General features: G+C 38.1%; 1 protein-coding gene across 2 annotated transcripts in view; it reads right to left on the bottom strand.

Moving 5' to 3' along the window:
• The window catches only part of GRID2 (glutamate ionotropic receptor delta type subunit 2), a 570,960-nt gene that overhangs the window by 104,950 nt on the left and 451,092 nt on the right, over positions 1-14,918 (bottom strand). For both annotated transcript variants that reach the window (XM_065634052.1, XM_065634053.1), the window contains one exon: positions 4,925-5,122. In XM_065634052.1, coding sequence (XP_065490124.1) covers positions 4,925-5,122 — 198 coding nt within the window. The remainder of the gene's footprint in view (positions 1-4,924; positions 5,123-14,918) is intronic.

The raw sequence follows: 14,918 nt of genomic DNA, 5'->3' as shown, positions 1-14,918 counted from the left end.
CATGTCCTGCAGCTACCTTGGACTTCTGCCATTTACATTTTTTCAAATTTAAAGAACCCATTTCAGATGAGAAGCAGATGAATAACACTCCTTGATCTAATCATTGTATTTCACAGCATGTCTGGATATTAGGCCTCCAGAGACACCAGGCACAACTACAGTAGGTGCTATTTTACTTTTTGCACGTACAATTAGAACTGCAGTGAAAACAAGAAAGGGTATTCAAAGCGGACACATTAACGCAATTTTAAAAAGCCCAAATACTGAAGAAAAAGACTGTGAATTCTAGATCTTTTAATATGAAAAAGACTACTTACAATACTTTAAGCTGCTACTGGTTTGATTTAATCCATTTCTGTTCTGCCTAAAGCCATGTGTGGTACTTTGGAACGGGATGAGGACAGCACAAAGGCTTGAAAGTACTGTGTCAAATGTTATTAACTCTCTTGAATCTCTTTCTTCTTGCCCAAAGAAGGCAGAAATTACCAGCTCCTTAGAAATGTGATGTGAAATATTAAGTGGGAAGGTATGGCAGCTGAAACTGATTAGAACCAAATTTGCAAATCACCTGGGCTCTATTAATACCACCTGCAAAACACTCTGCAACCCATGGTACAAACACGCTTAATCACAGTGCACTTAAGACTTTGGTTTAAACGATATTACTTTAACTTCATACTAATTGTTAACTGGCTTGAGAGAGTGGCAGGAGATAGCTGGCAGCTGATGATTTGGGCAAAAAAAGTGTTCGAAAATATTCATTTGCTTAAAAGCCACGAATTAGAGCTTCAGCTTTAATTTGTGGGTGAGGTTCTCTAGTGTTTTAAGTGAAGCTGTGCTGACGTGCACAGCTGAAAACATGGTTTCATCAAGTCACTTCATGTCCCTTCCGAAGAATGTTTTGTGAGTGAGGATTTAACTGCCCTTTGCCCATGGGCAGCAGCAAACTCAGTCAGTAATCCAAGTGAAAATTTCATCAGAGATTTCCACAATTGTGAATACAAATGTATTTTTAAAATAATTCACAAACGCAAAAGTCCAATGCTCTATACTAATAGTTATCAAACAGGAAAATACGGTTATACTTAATGAATAAGTATTTTTATTTTTGTTTTTCCTGAATATACATCAAAAAGTAAAAGAGGAATTCAGGGTTAAGGACACATGGAAACAAAAATCCCAGGACTTAGCCCCTGCTTTTTAACTTTAGCTAAAATACTGCCCTCCTGCACCAGATTATTGTGAGGTGCTAATTCAGGCTCTATTTGTAAGATGTTTAAAGATTCTCCACTGAAAAGCAATATACATAGGCAAAGATACTTCTACCAAATAACAGATTAGTGTAGAACCGAAGAATAGATTTTTTTCTGGCTTCACCCCCCCTTTTTAAAAGAGAAACATATTTCTCCATGAAATACATTGAATACAGTACATGGTATTTGTGGAGATACTGTTACATCTCTGGGGAGCAGTATCTCCAAATTCCACTGCATTATGGTTCCGCTCGGGTTATCAGCCATCTGTGGCCAAGGAACAACGTTGTCCTAACGGAAATGTTGCATTTTCTTTGTCATACCACAGTAGCAATCGTGATATAATTATGTCTTGCAATTAAAGAGTGGTAGTAGGGTAAAAAAACAAAAAGGAGAGAAGTCAGTCCTGACCTCTCAGTACTCCTCTTTTTAGCTCTTTAAAGAAAAATAAAGGTTACACTAAAATATGACAACTCATGTTCTAAACTAAATTGAATGGTAAACATCAATTTACCAGAAAACGACAGGTTTAGCACAAAGCAAAGCTTAGGCTTAACCTAATAGTTGATCTACTGATTGAGCATTCTTAATTACATATAGATCCTGTCAACTTGTATCAAACTTGGAAGATGGAAAAAAATCAAATGCTTGTCATTAACATGTCAGATTGGATCAGAGAAGACATCAGTTTGAAGGAGTCAAGGTTCGCTTAGTGCTTCTGAGACAGGAAGGCAAATGCACGCAATTATGTCAATATTTAGATGTACAGCTGCCAACCTGCATTATAAACAAGTAAAACTCTCCACTCAGTAAGTTTTCGCAGTGCCACAATCAACCCTCAGCATCCTAGACGTCTGTTTAACACATTTCTGATGAATGAAACGACGACTCCTAAAACCGACTACAAAAAACAGCAGAGGGCATTCTTTTTCTTTACGTGACCTACCTAGGAATTTATATTTGTTAACACCTGCTCTCCTGAGGTCGTTGTAAAGCAATGTTACTGGAATTAGAAAATCCAAAATAAATGACCAAATGGGTGTGATAGCATTGTCACTGGTGTCACAGAACCAGCTCATCAGCAAAGCCCATAAATCCCTGAAATACCCCAGTGCTATTGCTTTAGCAAGCACATCTCATACCCATATAAAGCAATCTTGTGTTGATTCCTATGTTTCATGATCAAGAACAGGGAAAATAAACGAATCTACTTTAAATTATTCCCGTGAGGCCTTTCATTTTATCAATTTCCAGCGCTAAATCAAGTTTCAATGAATACTGGAAGCAATAAACCACAGTCCCACACATTACATCGTTATTAATGTGGACATGCAAAAATGAATCACAGAGACATTTTTGCTCAAGTTAACACACATACATCCAAATAATTCTCCTTTTTCTCAGCTATTATTTTTTCTTCTCACTTCGTCCTCCCCTCATGCTTTCTTCTTTCCTGTGCTACTCCCCTTAGCAAGACGCATTAAAAAAAGAGCCTTATAAGAGGCTTCTACTTGGCTTGTGGTTTCTTTTAGAAATGTTTAGGCCTGTATCTAGTTTTCTTTTTTTTTTCCTATGGACCTAAGTGGAATCGGGTAGTTTTCCCTATGATATTTTCCTCCTGATGGCTCCTCATTGGAAGAAAAAAATCCTAGTAATCGAGGTAACATGGTGGCATGTGGGAAATAATGGCTGATGGATGTGAGTATCACTGGGAGGTCCAGAGCCGTGCTGGAAACCCTACTGTCCTCTCCCACGGGTACAACCAGCTTATTTTGACAGAATAAGGGGCATGGAGCAAGGGTGAACCCGATACGGGTCTTGACAATCAAAGCGGGGGAGGCTTGAGCCAGTTTCCAAATTCAAAGTAAAGACCAGTTGCTTTGATCTGCTGGTTCCAGCTCCTATTTTAGCAGCCAGCAGGGACCACGTGTTCAAAGCTGGAACGGGGCGAACTTGGCGTGATCTCATGGCATATCTTCTATAGTGGCCACAGACATCCTTCTCAACGAGATGTACTCAAAAAGAGAAGGCGGCTATTTTCCATTTCCCTTGAGGGGGACTTAACTTTTGCAGAAATACATTGTTCCAAACTCATTTCTGGCTCGCGCACCAACAGTCAAAGAGCACTCCCCGTGTTTCTGGATTTCCTCCACGTGTTGGCCAGACTATCACACTAAGACTCGGTTGGGAAAACAAGCAAATGCTGTCTTTTAAACAGGTTAGACCTTTAATTTAAAACTATTCTCTGCTCCTTCGCTTCCTCTTACCGAGTTGCCAAGCAGATAGATAGATGAGTTCTGGGAGCAGAACTCGGTTCACAGTAAATACGAAAGCAGCCTTGCAAGAACGGCTTGCACTCGGTAAGGGGTGGATATACACTGGCTGCTCACCCAGAGGTTCTTTTGCCTTAAGAGGGACAGAGAACGGGAGAGAAGGGCCCAGTGAACCTTTACTATTAATTATACAAGCGGCAAGGAAGACAAAAAATTCTACGCTTCCATAGAGTTTCGGGAAAATATGTTTTTCGAATGACAAATGCAGTTCCATTAACTCTTCACAGTTCCTAATTGTACAGAAATACTTCATATCCATTTAGACTCGTTTATAGCAAATTTGTAGCAGACTGGTAAATTTGTTCCACTCATGACATCTAGGTACAGATCCAGGTGGTTACCACCTTAAGCGTGTTATCAGAGTTATACGAGTCGCTGCCGACTAAAGGGACAAGAATGCCATACATGATAAAAATAAACCACACGACTATGTCTCATAGTTAGATGAGGCGCTTTCAGTTGTTAAAGTTTAGAAGATGGAGGAAAATATCCTTTTCTAAGTGGCTCCAGCTTACCATCTATGATCACAGCATTCCAGCTTCGTAAGGGCACAGGGAGATGGCAAAAGAAGTTTATTACTACAGTGTAAATAGAATCATAGAATAGTTGGGGTTGGAAGGTACCTTTGCGTGAACTGTGCCACAGGTATGGCACGTGTGGTGGTTTTCCATTCCAACAGGTTTCCAGAAGACAGAATAAGTTAAGCCTATTGCTATTTTTTTTTCTTTGCGTGGGGATTGTATTTTCATCCTTGTGCTTAGTCTAAATGGTTTATTAATTACAGAATAGAGAACATACTACTCTTGATTCATACATCTACATAATGTGTTATTATATACCAATAAAGCATTCTCTCTTGATTATATACTTCATGTATTCATCTCACCAACATTTTTCTAAGTGCTATACATTATTTATGTAATGCTTCACTAATCACTGCAACACCAATTTTTCTTTTTCAGACAGCCTCTTCAACTCATTTGTGTCGGGTCTTACCAAATTAATTAGGACGCTATGCATCCCTTTATTTGACTGTGTTCAGATTTCATGCTTTGGTTGGAAAAACGGGATTGCCCTGCTGCTTAAATAGTTACCAGCAAGCACTATTTCCAGCTTTTTCTTTCCTGCCCAAGGCACCTGGTGATACTATCAAATGCTGGTGATGCAGGCAATGAACATCACTATATATACATATATATTATTATTATATTATCAGCCAGTATCCTTTTTCAATTAGTTAGTGAAAGCACTTTGTTCCGAACATCAGCCGGTATATATAACATGTATTATTTAGCTTTATCATATGACCTTATTTAGTAAGTCTATTAATAAACTTACCTTAAATACCAGTTCTCCTATCAGTCCATTCCACGACCCATCATCCTGAGGGCTCCCATACTTGTGATCTGGTGCAACATATATTTCATATTTAAAGCCAAGGTACGTGGCCAATGCTTCCAACACGTCTATTGAGAAGCCCTGGTACTTCTTCGGCTTTCCCAGAACATTTTCAGACACCATGACAAAGGGTTCTTCCTAAATAGAAAACAAAGTAGGCAACGGTTAGTAAAACAATTACATGTCACAACTGCGTGCTGTGTAAGGAATGAAAAACATGGCAAAATAGGCCATACAGGCATTTCTCTTGTCCTTCTACTGTCAACTGAAACGGAGTATAAGGTGGTTCTATGCAAAGAGGATCCATTTAATTAGTTTAGGGAGAATCGATTCTGGAACTTAAGTTTGTCCTATAAAGAACAATCAGTGAACGTTCGTCAAAAAGACGACTATAATAAAGGATGCAGTTGGAATGGGTTAGTAAGATTTCTAAACTGTACGCTTTTCCTTTTTGCCGAGATCTGTAATTGTTTTCTCCATTTAAAAAAGTGAATATTTCTAACAACATTCTCAGAAAGAGATGAATTTTGGCTAAATTAATTTCTTTTCTTCCCCCCACCCCCCCCAATTTTTCCTATTGAGTATTTAATTCCTAGCCACTCTCCTTCGTGTCTTTTTAAAAGGAAACACAAAACGAGATCATATCTCTGAGCACAAAAAAATATATTTGCCATACATGGCTCTCACTTATGCTTGTTCTTTATTTTCTCTAAGAACATCTGTCCGATTTACCTAGATAGAGCAAAAGTATCAAATTCCCCTCAAAAGCATGAAGGCATTGTAACACTTAGGTATTTTTCTTAAATATGCAACATTCCTTCCTTTTAATTATTTACATGGGGCTGTAATTTAGTATGAGTTTATCAGGAATGTCTATTCTCAGGTGCAAAAGGTCTAGTCTGCATGACCTACAAGCATACAGAAGAAAACAGAAACCGCAGAATTTATTTCTTCCAATTTTCCAAGATCCAAATAGAATAAAAATGGAGGACAGCAAGTGAATTTTTCAAGCAGTTCTCCAGCACCTGGGTTCCAAAAACGCTGAAGAATCAGAAACTAAGTTGGTGAAAATACAGAGTGAATTCAGCTTTGCTGATCACTTGGAAGAAAGATTCTTTACATGTGGACTCAAAACTGCTGGAAAAAATGTTTCCCCCCCCCCCAAAAAAAAGAAGAAATAATTTATCAATCTAAGCATATTATGCACAAAATTCTAAAGATTTGTGTGCATGAAGGGTGTTTTAGAAGTTGATAATTTCCATATTAGAAAGGATTTATTCTTAACACTTCTAAGTCATTAGAAAATAGTTGCTCATAAACTGAATTTTTATTCATTTACTTAAAAAGCGATTGCTAATTTTAGTGATTTAAAACACTTTTAGAAATGCCATTTTTCGTGACTGATTTCAATCTTTTATTAAGCTGTGTAATATTGTTTGCTGTCGAGAGATTTACAAAAAAACCCCAATGTCCAATGTGCTATAAATTTAGTGAAATATAAATAATCAAATAAGCTTTATGCAAAGCAACTAATACTTCCCAATTTCTGCTGAAGCCTGGAGCAGCAAAATATTTAATCACATTCCAAACGAAACAAACCAAATCTATTGCTATGTGGTTTTCTTTTTGTAATTGTTTACATTTCTCAAAAGGCATTGAAAGAGGACAAAAATATTTATCTTGATTTTTCCCCCCCCATAAATGCTGCGAACTGAAACTACGTCTTTTTGTACACTAGGAAGGTGTTATGGGAGTTCCTACGGAAAAAGATCTGCATCCCTACAACCCTGTTGTTAAAATGATTGTCTCCATCCTTGAAAAAACAGATCTTGTAGCAAGAAAATACACAAAGCCAGCCAATATGTTTCTCACCTACTGAACAGAAAAATAATGAGAAGAAAAATTAAGCTTGCAAAAAGCAGGTGTCAAAAACTCGAGCTAACTAATGAGTTTGGAGGAAGCAAAATTCACCTGGATGATGAAGTTTCCATTTGACCATCCTGTTTTATATCTTCTACTAGATCACCTAATAAAGTTAAACCAAAAAAAAAAAAAGGAGAGACAAGCTTTTGGGCAGAGAAAACCTTCATGTCTGAAAACGGAAGGAGCAATAATAGCAAATAACAAGCTAAATAGCAGAAAAGAGCAGTAACTCCGTGTTTAACTTGGTTACGTGAATTAATAAGACAATCCAAGAGAAACATTGGTTTATAACTGTGCTACAGAGGTAGGTGATAAAGTCGAGCAATAAATTCAGGCCTTAGAGCAGGGAGGGAGAGCAAGAGAACGATTGTTTGTAAAGCACTCGGGGACAACTTATATGTAGGCAAAAAGTACATCCCTAAACCCAGAGTCTCTCTTTGGTATGATTTTCAGCAGCCAACAGACTAGTGAATTAAATTCCAAGCTTTGATCGTCATCTTCTGGTTCTTCAGCAAAAATTGGGGTTTGGAGGTTCTGGTATTTTTGAATAGATACTCTCTTTCTGGACAAATTAGAGAAAACTCTCTTGAAAGAACAGAAAGAGCACCATTCAAATCTTCAACGCAGCACTCAACTAAATGTGTGACAGGAAGAAAAAATTGCATTCGGTGGTCTGTCTAGAACAAAGTGGTGGTCTCAGACCAGCCGTCAATGATTTTATGTGCACACCACATCTTCAGGAGATCACTGAATGGGCAACAAGACAGATTTTGTAATTACAAAGGCTGGATTCTGTGGCTTCAAGTTGAGACTTATTTCAGGATAGAAACTATATGGAGCCATGATACACTGCACTGCTGCGCTTATTTATGAGAGTCGTATGCTTTCTCTAAAGATAAAAATGCTAGGATGTACGTGATAAATGGAAAAGCAAAAGCAAAACAAAACGCTTGGGATTGTTCTCCTGCTCAGCTGAATCATCTTTGCCCCTTAGAATGGTCTGAAAAACTTCCTAGCCAGAAGACTAGACAAAAATCATTAGGTGAACACAAAGTTATCGGCTTGTGAGATCAGAGGAAACAATCACTGCTAAGATTTACAACATGTATTGGGGATTGACTCTAAAGCTGCAGACAGATTGCCTTATGTTCTTCTACTGTGTTTGGGAGAGAGTTTTGAAATTCGGTAATTATATGGGTGGTTAGAATTCATAATGCACACAAATGCGACCTCGGTGTCTACTCAGCAGAAACGTCTGAACACACTGGGATACAATACTTTAATATTGACACTCTGGGTTCATTAAACGGGACTCTATATTTGTCAAATCTTCCCTTCTTCTCTAATGAAGGTAGAAAGAGAGAGGAAAAACCAGAAGAAATTAAGCTCAGTTGTGAGCAAGACTGACAATTTGTGCCCAGCACTGACGCCAGAAACAGCGGACAAGCACATTAAATCATTCACGTACCTCGAGCAGAACCCTGACAGTCACATGAAGTAAATATTCACTGTGACACCTGGAAACTCCCATCGCCTGCAAATGCCAAGAAACCGCTCCCCAAATTGAAATTCACTCTCATCACTGGATCTCTCAGCTCCCTTCCGAGACCACATGCAGCCATTATAACCAACCAGAAACACTAAGTGTGATAAACCATAATAAAAAAAATTTTCAAGCACAAAGTGCTATTGTCTTGTTGCTAGGCATAACTACATTTTTCCTGACTCACAAAATAATTAACCCCTCAATTTTGAATGGTAGCCATTTTGCCTTTCTATCCCCAAAAGATTTCCGTGAAATATGCAGCCCCAAATACTTAATTTCCTCAAGTGCTTCACTGAGCGCTGTTTTGGGGGATTTTATTTGGCTAGGAACAGTACAGCATCTTGTTATTTTTAATTGGACAGCAATGTACACTACTTCATGTTCGAATCAATGACCAAAATTTAATTGAAACATTTCATTCTCTCATTACAGAAATTCTCCCACTAGCAATGGTTATAAAAGTTGCTGCAAAACAAAACACAATCCCCACCCCTTAATAACCCTAAAACAAAGATGAAGGTTTAAAGCCTACAAAATATTGGATAATTAAAGTATTATTCAATACCCCGTTGTGCCAACAGGCTGTGTAGCAGTATTGGCATCGAAAACCGCTCTTCTCAGATCCCGTGTTTTTCAAACAGCCTGAAAAACAAGTCGGTTGTACTAACAGAAAAGAAGCAAGAAGCTAGATCGTGTCCCAGAAGCTGAACACGACATTAAAGGAAGGGGCTTCTACATATGACCTTTATTTACCACTGGCCTTATACAGGTGCTTAATCTTTCACTTTTTTAAATGACAGTTTTAATGACATCTTCGACAAGACATGACTTTGTACTTTCGGTTACAGTACTTTAAACAATATTTTTTCTCCTGAATGCAATAGCGGCTTCTGGATTTATTACGCTATTTAGTTTAGTGCCATTCAGAAGAAACAAACAAAAAATGTTCGTCCGTATCCCCAATACCTCCCATTGCTCTGCAGCAGGACTGAGGCTTATTTCAAAGCAATCTATTGCAACAGTTTATTAGGATACAGCCGAGCCCTGTGTATTGATTTTAATTCACAATAACTTAATGCACCTAATAGTTCTTTCTGAACCATCACGGTTATATGATAGGAAGATGGATTGAGACTGGAATCGATCGGAGCATTTCAGAGTACGTCTAAACAGCACAATGCCAGCTTTAATGTAGCTAGCTCAGATACTGGAATTATCAAAAGCGTAGGGTGGGTACATTAACCTGCTGGGAGCTGCATTGTACTTCTTCCAGCAGCCATCCGAGAGCTCCTATTCATAACAAATTCATAGAATACTTCATGACATCGCGCTCTAACGCGGTTCGCCTCCTTTTGTACCTTACATAGCGTGGAAGGATAATTACGATCAGAGTAAGAACCTATTTCTCTTTCAAAGCCAAATTTCCTGTGTGCTCCCTGAACTATAGGAATCCCTCTGGAATGCAAATACGCCCACAGAGCAGATGGGTAAGGATCAGTGAGAAGATAGGAGATAAGGACCTTTGAGATGTGGCCCTTGACATACAGGTAAGTTGGGTTAGTCCTACCAGGTTTTGCACTGCACCAACCTTGCTGTCAAACTGCGGCCCCCCCACATTTGAATTCCTCGACATTCACCCCATCTAGCACACAGTACCTGCTACTTTAGAAAAAATAGATTGGAAATATTAACTGGAAACAAAAGGGGCTGGGTGTCCCAGCAGGCTCTGAGATTAAAGCTTGTGAAACAGATGATCGCGGTAGACATGTGCAGTGTAAATAACTGTAAGGTACACAAAGCACCTATTAAGTGTAACCTGTGCCCAGTCAGTAGCAATTTCAGTTTGGCCCTTGTTCAGGTGTGGTGGTGAGAAGAGGAATGGAAAGACAGGCTCTGCCTCCACCAAGGGATATTAGCTCCTGTTGTTATACCAATAATTTTGAATATCAGTATTTTGAGGAAATCTCAGCACAGTACAGTACCAAATCAAATGGAAGGGATTAACATCTCAGCTGACCAGCACAGTGTGTTCAGTTTGGGCTTAATTCAGTGTATGGCACTAATACGTATTCCAGAAGTTTGTGCCTGCACAGTAAGTGAGGATGAGCCAGCGCCAGAAGGCACCAGAGCTTATCGAGCAACTTCTATGTGCCAATGGCTTCTGAAATGCTGAATGGGAGCACAAGCTATGCAGGGTAAGTAGTGAAAAAAAGGTGAAGGAGGAGAAAGACGTATATCAAGGCCTCTCTTGAATGTCCATAATTGCCACATAACGCAATTACTACCAACTTTAAGGCTAAAAGTTTCTATCTGCTAAAAAGCATAAGCTAAAACCTACGGAACTTCAGGAAAAATCTGTCTGTGGAACTAGTATCTCCCAGCACTATCTCCTTGCTTTTTAACGGTACTTGGCTCAACTGAAGTCGAGAAGTCTTTCCTTATTTTCAGAAATTTAAGTCTCTATGTGACTTATTGCTTAGAACCACAATGAAAGTGTCTATTTTTTAGAGTTAAATTGTTTCTAACCAGTATTTCACAAGTTAGGTCAACACAAACTGCTCCTGCAAAGACCTCTTTTTAGTTTGTAATTCTCTATATATGTTACTATGTTTTTTTTGTTCCAATAATACCAACCTATTTTCTTTTATTTGACTAGAAATAGATAGGGTTTCATGAAAATGTAAGCTGGAAAGAATCTGGAAAACCTTTTCTTTCTCTGATTCAGGATAAAACTACCTAGACTAAGCAAGACAAAAATGAACCTACTCTTCCTGGACACCCCTTTGACAAAGCAGAGTCCACAGCCACCTTACAACTCAATACCTAAATATTCTTGCCACTAGAAGTTGCCACAGGAGCTCTGAAAGCCACACTTACCTTGTGGTGGGGAACATCTGCTGTAACTATTCATAGTTTGCTTATCCTTAAAATAATCAAGAAAACTTTTGACCAGCCAAAGAGCAATTACGTTCCATTTTTAATTTTAAAGATACAAAAATAATTTTTTAGGAGAGTAAGAAGTGATTCATATTACCAGCATACATCCCAAGCCATTTAAAAAAAAAATCTATTTACATTAGGAATGTGCAAACTATTATTAAAACATGTAAAAGTGAATATTTTTTTAAGTCAAAATTCCAGTTTCAATAAATGCTTGCCCAGAATCATGCCCTGAACTCTGAATCAAAGTTACCAAATTGGAAAATCTGCCCCATGAAAAGATATTCCGATACCAACTGACTTTTCCACGGGCACCACGGATCTCTCTTACCAAACAGCAGCTTTCATGTCAATAACCTGGGTAACTATGAAGAATAGTAAATAGAGAGCTTAATCTTGCCATGCATCATTGCTCCTCATGATTTCATTCATTTACCAATGAAATGAACCCCTCTGCCACTGTTCCTATAATTTGCCACCATTTCGCTGAACGTTTTTCTTGATGTGTTTGTCTATAAAAAGATCCATTCTTTCCAACTCTCCAAGATAGATATGGGCAGCAAAAAGAAAGAGAAATCAAGACACGGGGATTTGTTGCTGCCAAGGAAACTATGCGTTCTTTACAACCAGCAATGGAGTATTCTAAAACTTCAAGTATTTTTGAAGTACTTTAACTACAGCACACGTGGTAGATACTAAATACACCACTATGTTACAGTACATAGAGGTTTTAAGACAGACTCCAAATAGAACAACCTACATCACTCTCAGCTTTTCTGCCATTCAAACTCAGGTGCATAAACGACCATCAAAGGATTTATCCCTTACAGGCAAAAGAGTAAAAGATGTTTGCCCAGAACACAAATACTACGAGAGATGAAGATAGTCAAGTGATGTTTCTTAACTTTTCCCCCTTCTAAGGCATTTCTGCTGCCTGCAGGAAATTCACTACAGTGCACTAGAGTCTAATATGCCAATAATGTTGAGACACAGAGCAACATGTAATTTAGTATAACACATGCCTTGATTTATTGTTATTTTTTAAAGATTGTAGGCACTGGTGCATATTATAGAAAGTGCAGCCCGACAGAATGAAGATGGATTCACAGAAGTGCACCCCCTTCAATTGCTAAAGTTGGGAAAGGGATCAGGACTGCATGAGAAAAGTGAAAAAAATGAGAGAAAATGGAAGAAGCATTATCTACGAGATTATTCCGATTGTACGATATTATAAAATATTTATTCGGTACTTCCTGAGGTATCCCGCACATAATTCTCGCTGCAGTTGATCTTTATTTTACAGTCATTCACTGCTTTTTTTGCCCTGCTGTTTTTTCCTCCTTTATCACTTCTGACTGTTTGTTCCTCTGCGTATGCTTAAACATCGTCTCATCTCTCTTACGCCTCTCCTTTTTCCTCTCGCTCCGAAAGTTGCTCCAGCTGCTCGGAAAGGACTTTTGTTAGTTTGTTTAAAGCGGTGTTAGAAGTCAAATCCCAAAGACAGTTTCAGCTTTTAAAACCGGGACTTAGCTTCATATCTTACTTTTCATCTTTTCTCTGCGTGTTAAGTTCAGTAGATAAAGGGGCTGAAGAATCAGACCTCCTGCGAGCTCATGTCCTTGAAGATACCGTCTGCTTTCCTAATGTGGGCAACAAATGCTCCTGAATCAAGCACTGAGAACTGAACTAGTCCACATAATGATCATATTTTCCCTGCTGTAAATGATATGAAAATACATGCCTCCTGTTTGGGAGCTGTATCGAATTTCCATGTCGAGTCACAAATGTATTTTGCACCATTAGGAAGCTATGCAGTTTCAGAAAAGGCTCAGTACTTTTCAATCAAGGTGTTAATTCTTGAAAATGGGGACTTTCAAACTTTTTCCTTTTTCAAACAACAGGGGCTTTTTTAGAAACACGATTTTGCGAATACCTGCTGGCCCACTCACTGTCAAACAGGCCAAATCTCATTCAATTTCTGATGGCTTGACATTCCTGTGAATAATTCATTAATTGCCACGACTACTAAAATGACATTATGAGAATACCTGCTGTATTCTAGCTCCCTTTCAATACAACTGAGCAGCTGAAAAAGAGAAGGATAAACTGAAACAGCCAAAATGGATATCTAGCTAAATTTATTCTTTAACAACTTCATTCAAGATACTCTGAATTTTTTTGGAGTTATTATGCTGACCTTTGATTGAGCTACGTTTCAGAAACTCAGAATACATTTCAGAAATTCACCAGCAGGTGACTTGAACTTAAAAGCTACTCATCAAACACAGAGTTCAAACTTTGGCTGTGTGTGGGGAAGCAGCCCAAGACAGGGACTTTTGATATTTAATAAGACAAAATAAAGCTTTTCTAGAAGTGTAAAAGGTGTGGTGCTAATCCCAGTCAGATTAATACACTGAATCGCATGTACGCAGGCACGACTATAGTTCCCCTCAGAATAAACCACAAAGAATTGTTTCTTATTCCTATTTATTATACACAGGAGACAATTCCCATTAACTTCAGAGGAGCCACGATCCACTGCCAAATGAAACCAGAGATTTTCAGTTTGGGGACACACTGTATTCTGTCATATTCACAAAGAGATTTTATTTTGGATCTGCAGATACGTAGCCCATAATTATCAAATTTATCTAGGGAAAGGAATTAGTAGATGGATGCAGATGATGGGAATTGTTCAGCACTTGCTTTTTGAAAGACTGCTTTGGGGAAATCAGTCACAGTCATTTATCATTTTCAGACTGCAGAATGTTTCGTTTCATAATAAGTATAATGCCGTATAACCCAGGTGTTGCAATTTGCTGTCCTCTCAAATTCTACTGCAATTTTTAGAACCAGTCCTTTTCAACCTGAAGGGATAACAAAATTAAATTAGAAGAGGAGAAGAGTTGCTATCTAGAAAGACACAAGAGATTCAAAACGTTAACAGAAGAAAATTAACAAATTAATGTTAACTTCTCAAATGTCAATGAAAAAGAAACCCATTAATATTCAACGGTATTATGTTTAATTTCACATACGCCTTCTTGCTTCCCCAGATAAAGACCATACTGTTAGAAGCTGGCAGAATTAATAACAATAGCTAATCATTCATAGTCAATAATAGATTATTTACTTTTAACAGAAAGGTATTGACCTAACTGAAGAACTCAGAGAAAGATGGAAAAGGAAGGACGATAAAGATCTGCACTAAAATAAAGTGATGAGTGAAATCCCTCCTGCACTCACATCGAAGGCAAGAATCACACATTCTCATCACGGGTTAAATGTAGATCTGCAGTTTTGTCCTACCCAGCAGAAATAAAACCAGATGAACACTGCACTTCCACATATCGCTATGGCCTTGATTTACCTAAGAGTTGTGTCGACTTGTTCAAACTATAGCCTGAAATTTTTATTCTATTTCACAAAATTAATGCCCTTAATAATACTGTAAAATCAATAGGGTTTCATGAAATTCTAGTTGGTGTCTTTGTTGACCAAGTTTTTCTAAGAACAAGTTTTTCT

The sequence above is a fragment of the Caloenas nicobarica genome, chromosome 4, assembly GCF_036013445.1.
Source record: "Caloenas nicobarica isolate bCalNic1 chromosome 4, bCalNic1.hap1, whole genome shotgun sequence".
Lineage (NCBI taxonomy): Eukaryota > Metazoa > Chordata > Aves > Columbiformes > Columbidae > Caloenas > Caloenas nicobarica.
Note: the sequence above shows the minus strand (reverse complement) of the source record. Positions and strands in the feature narration are given on the sequence as shown.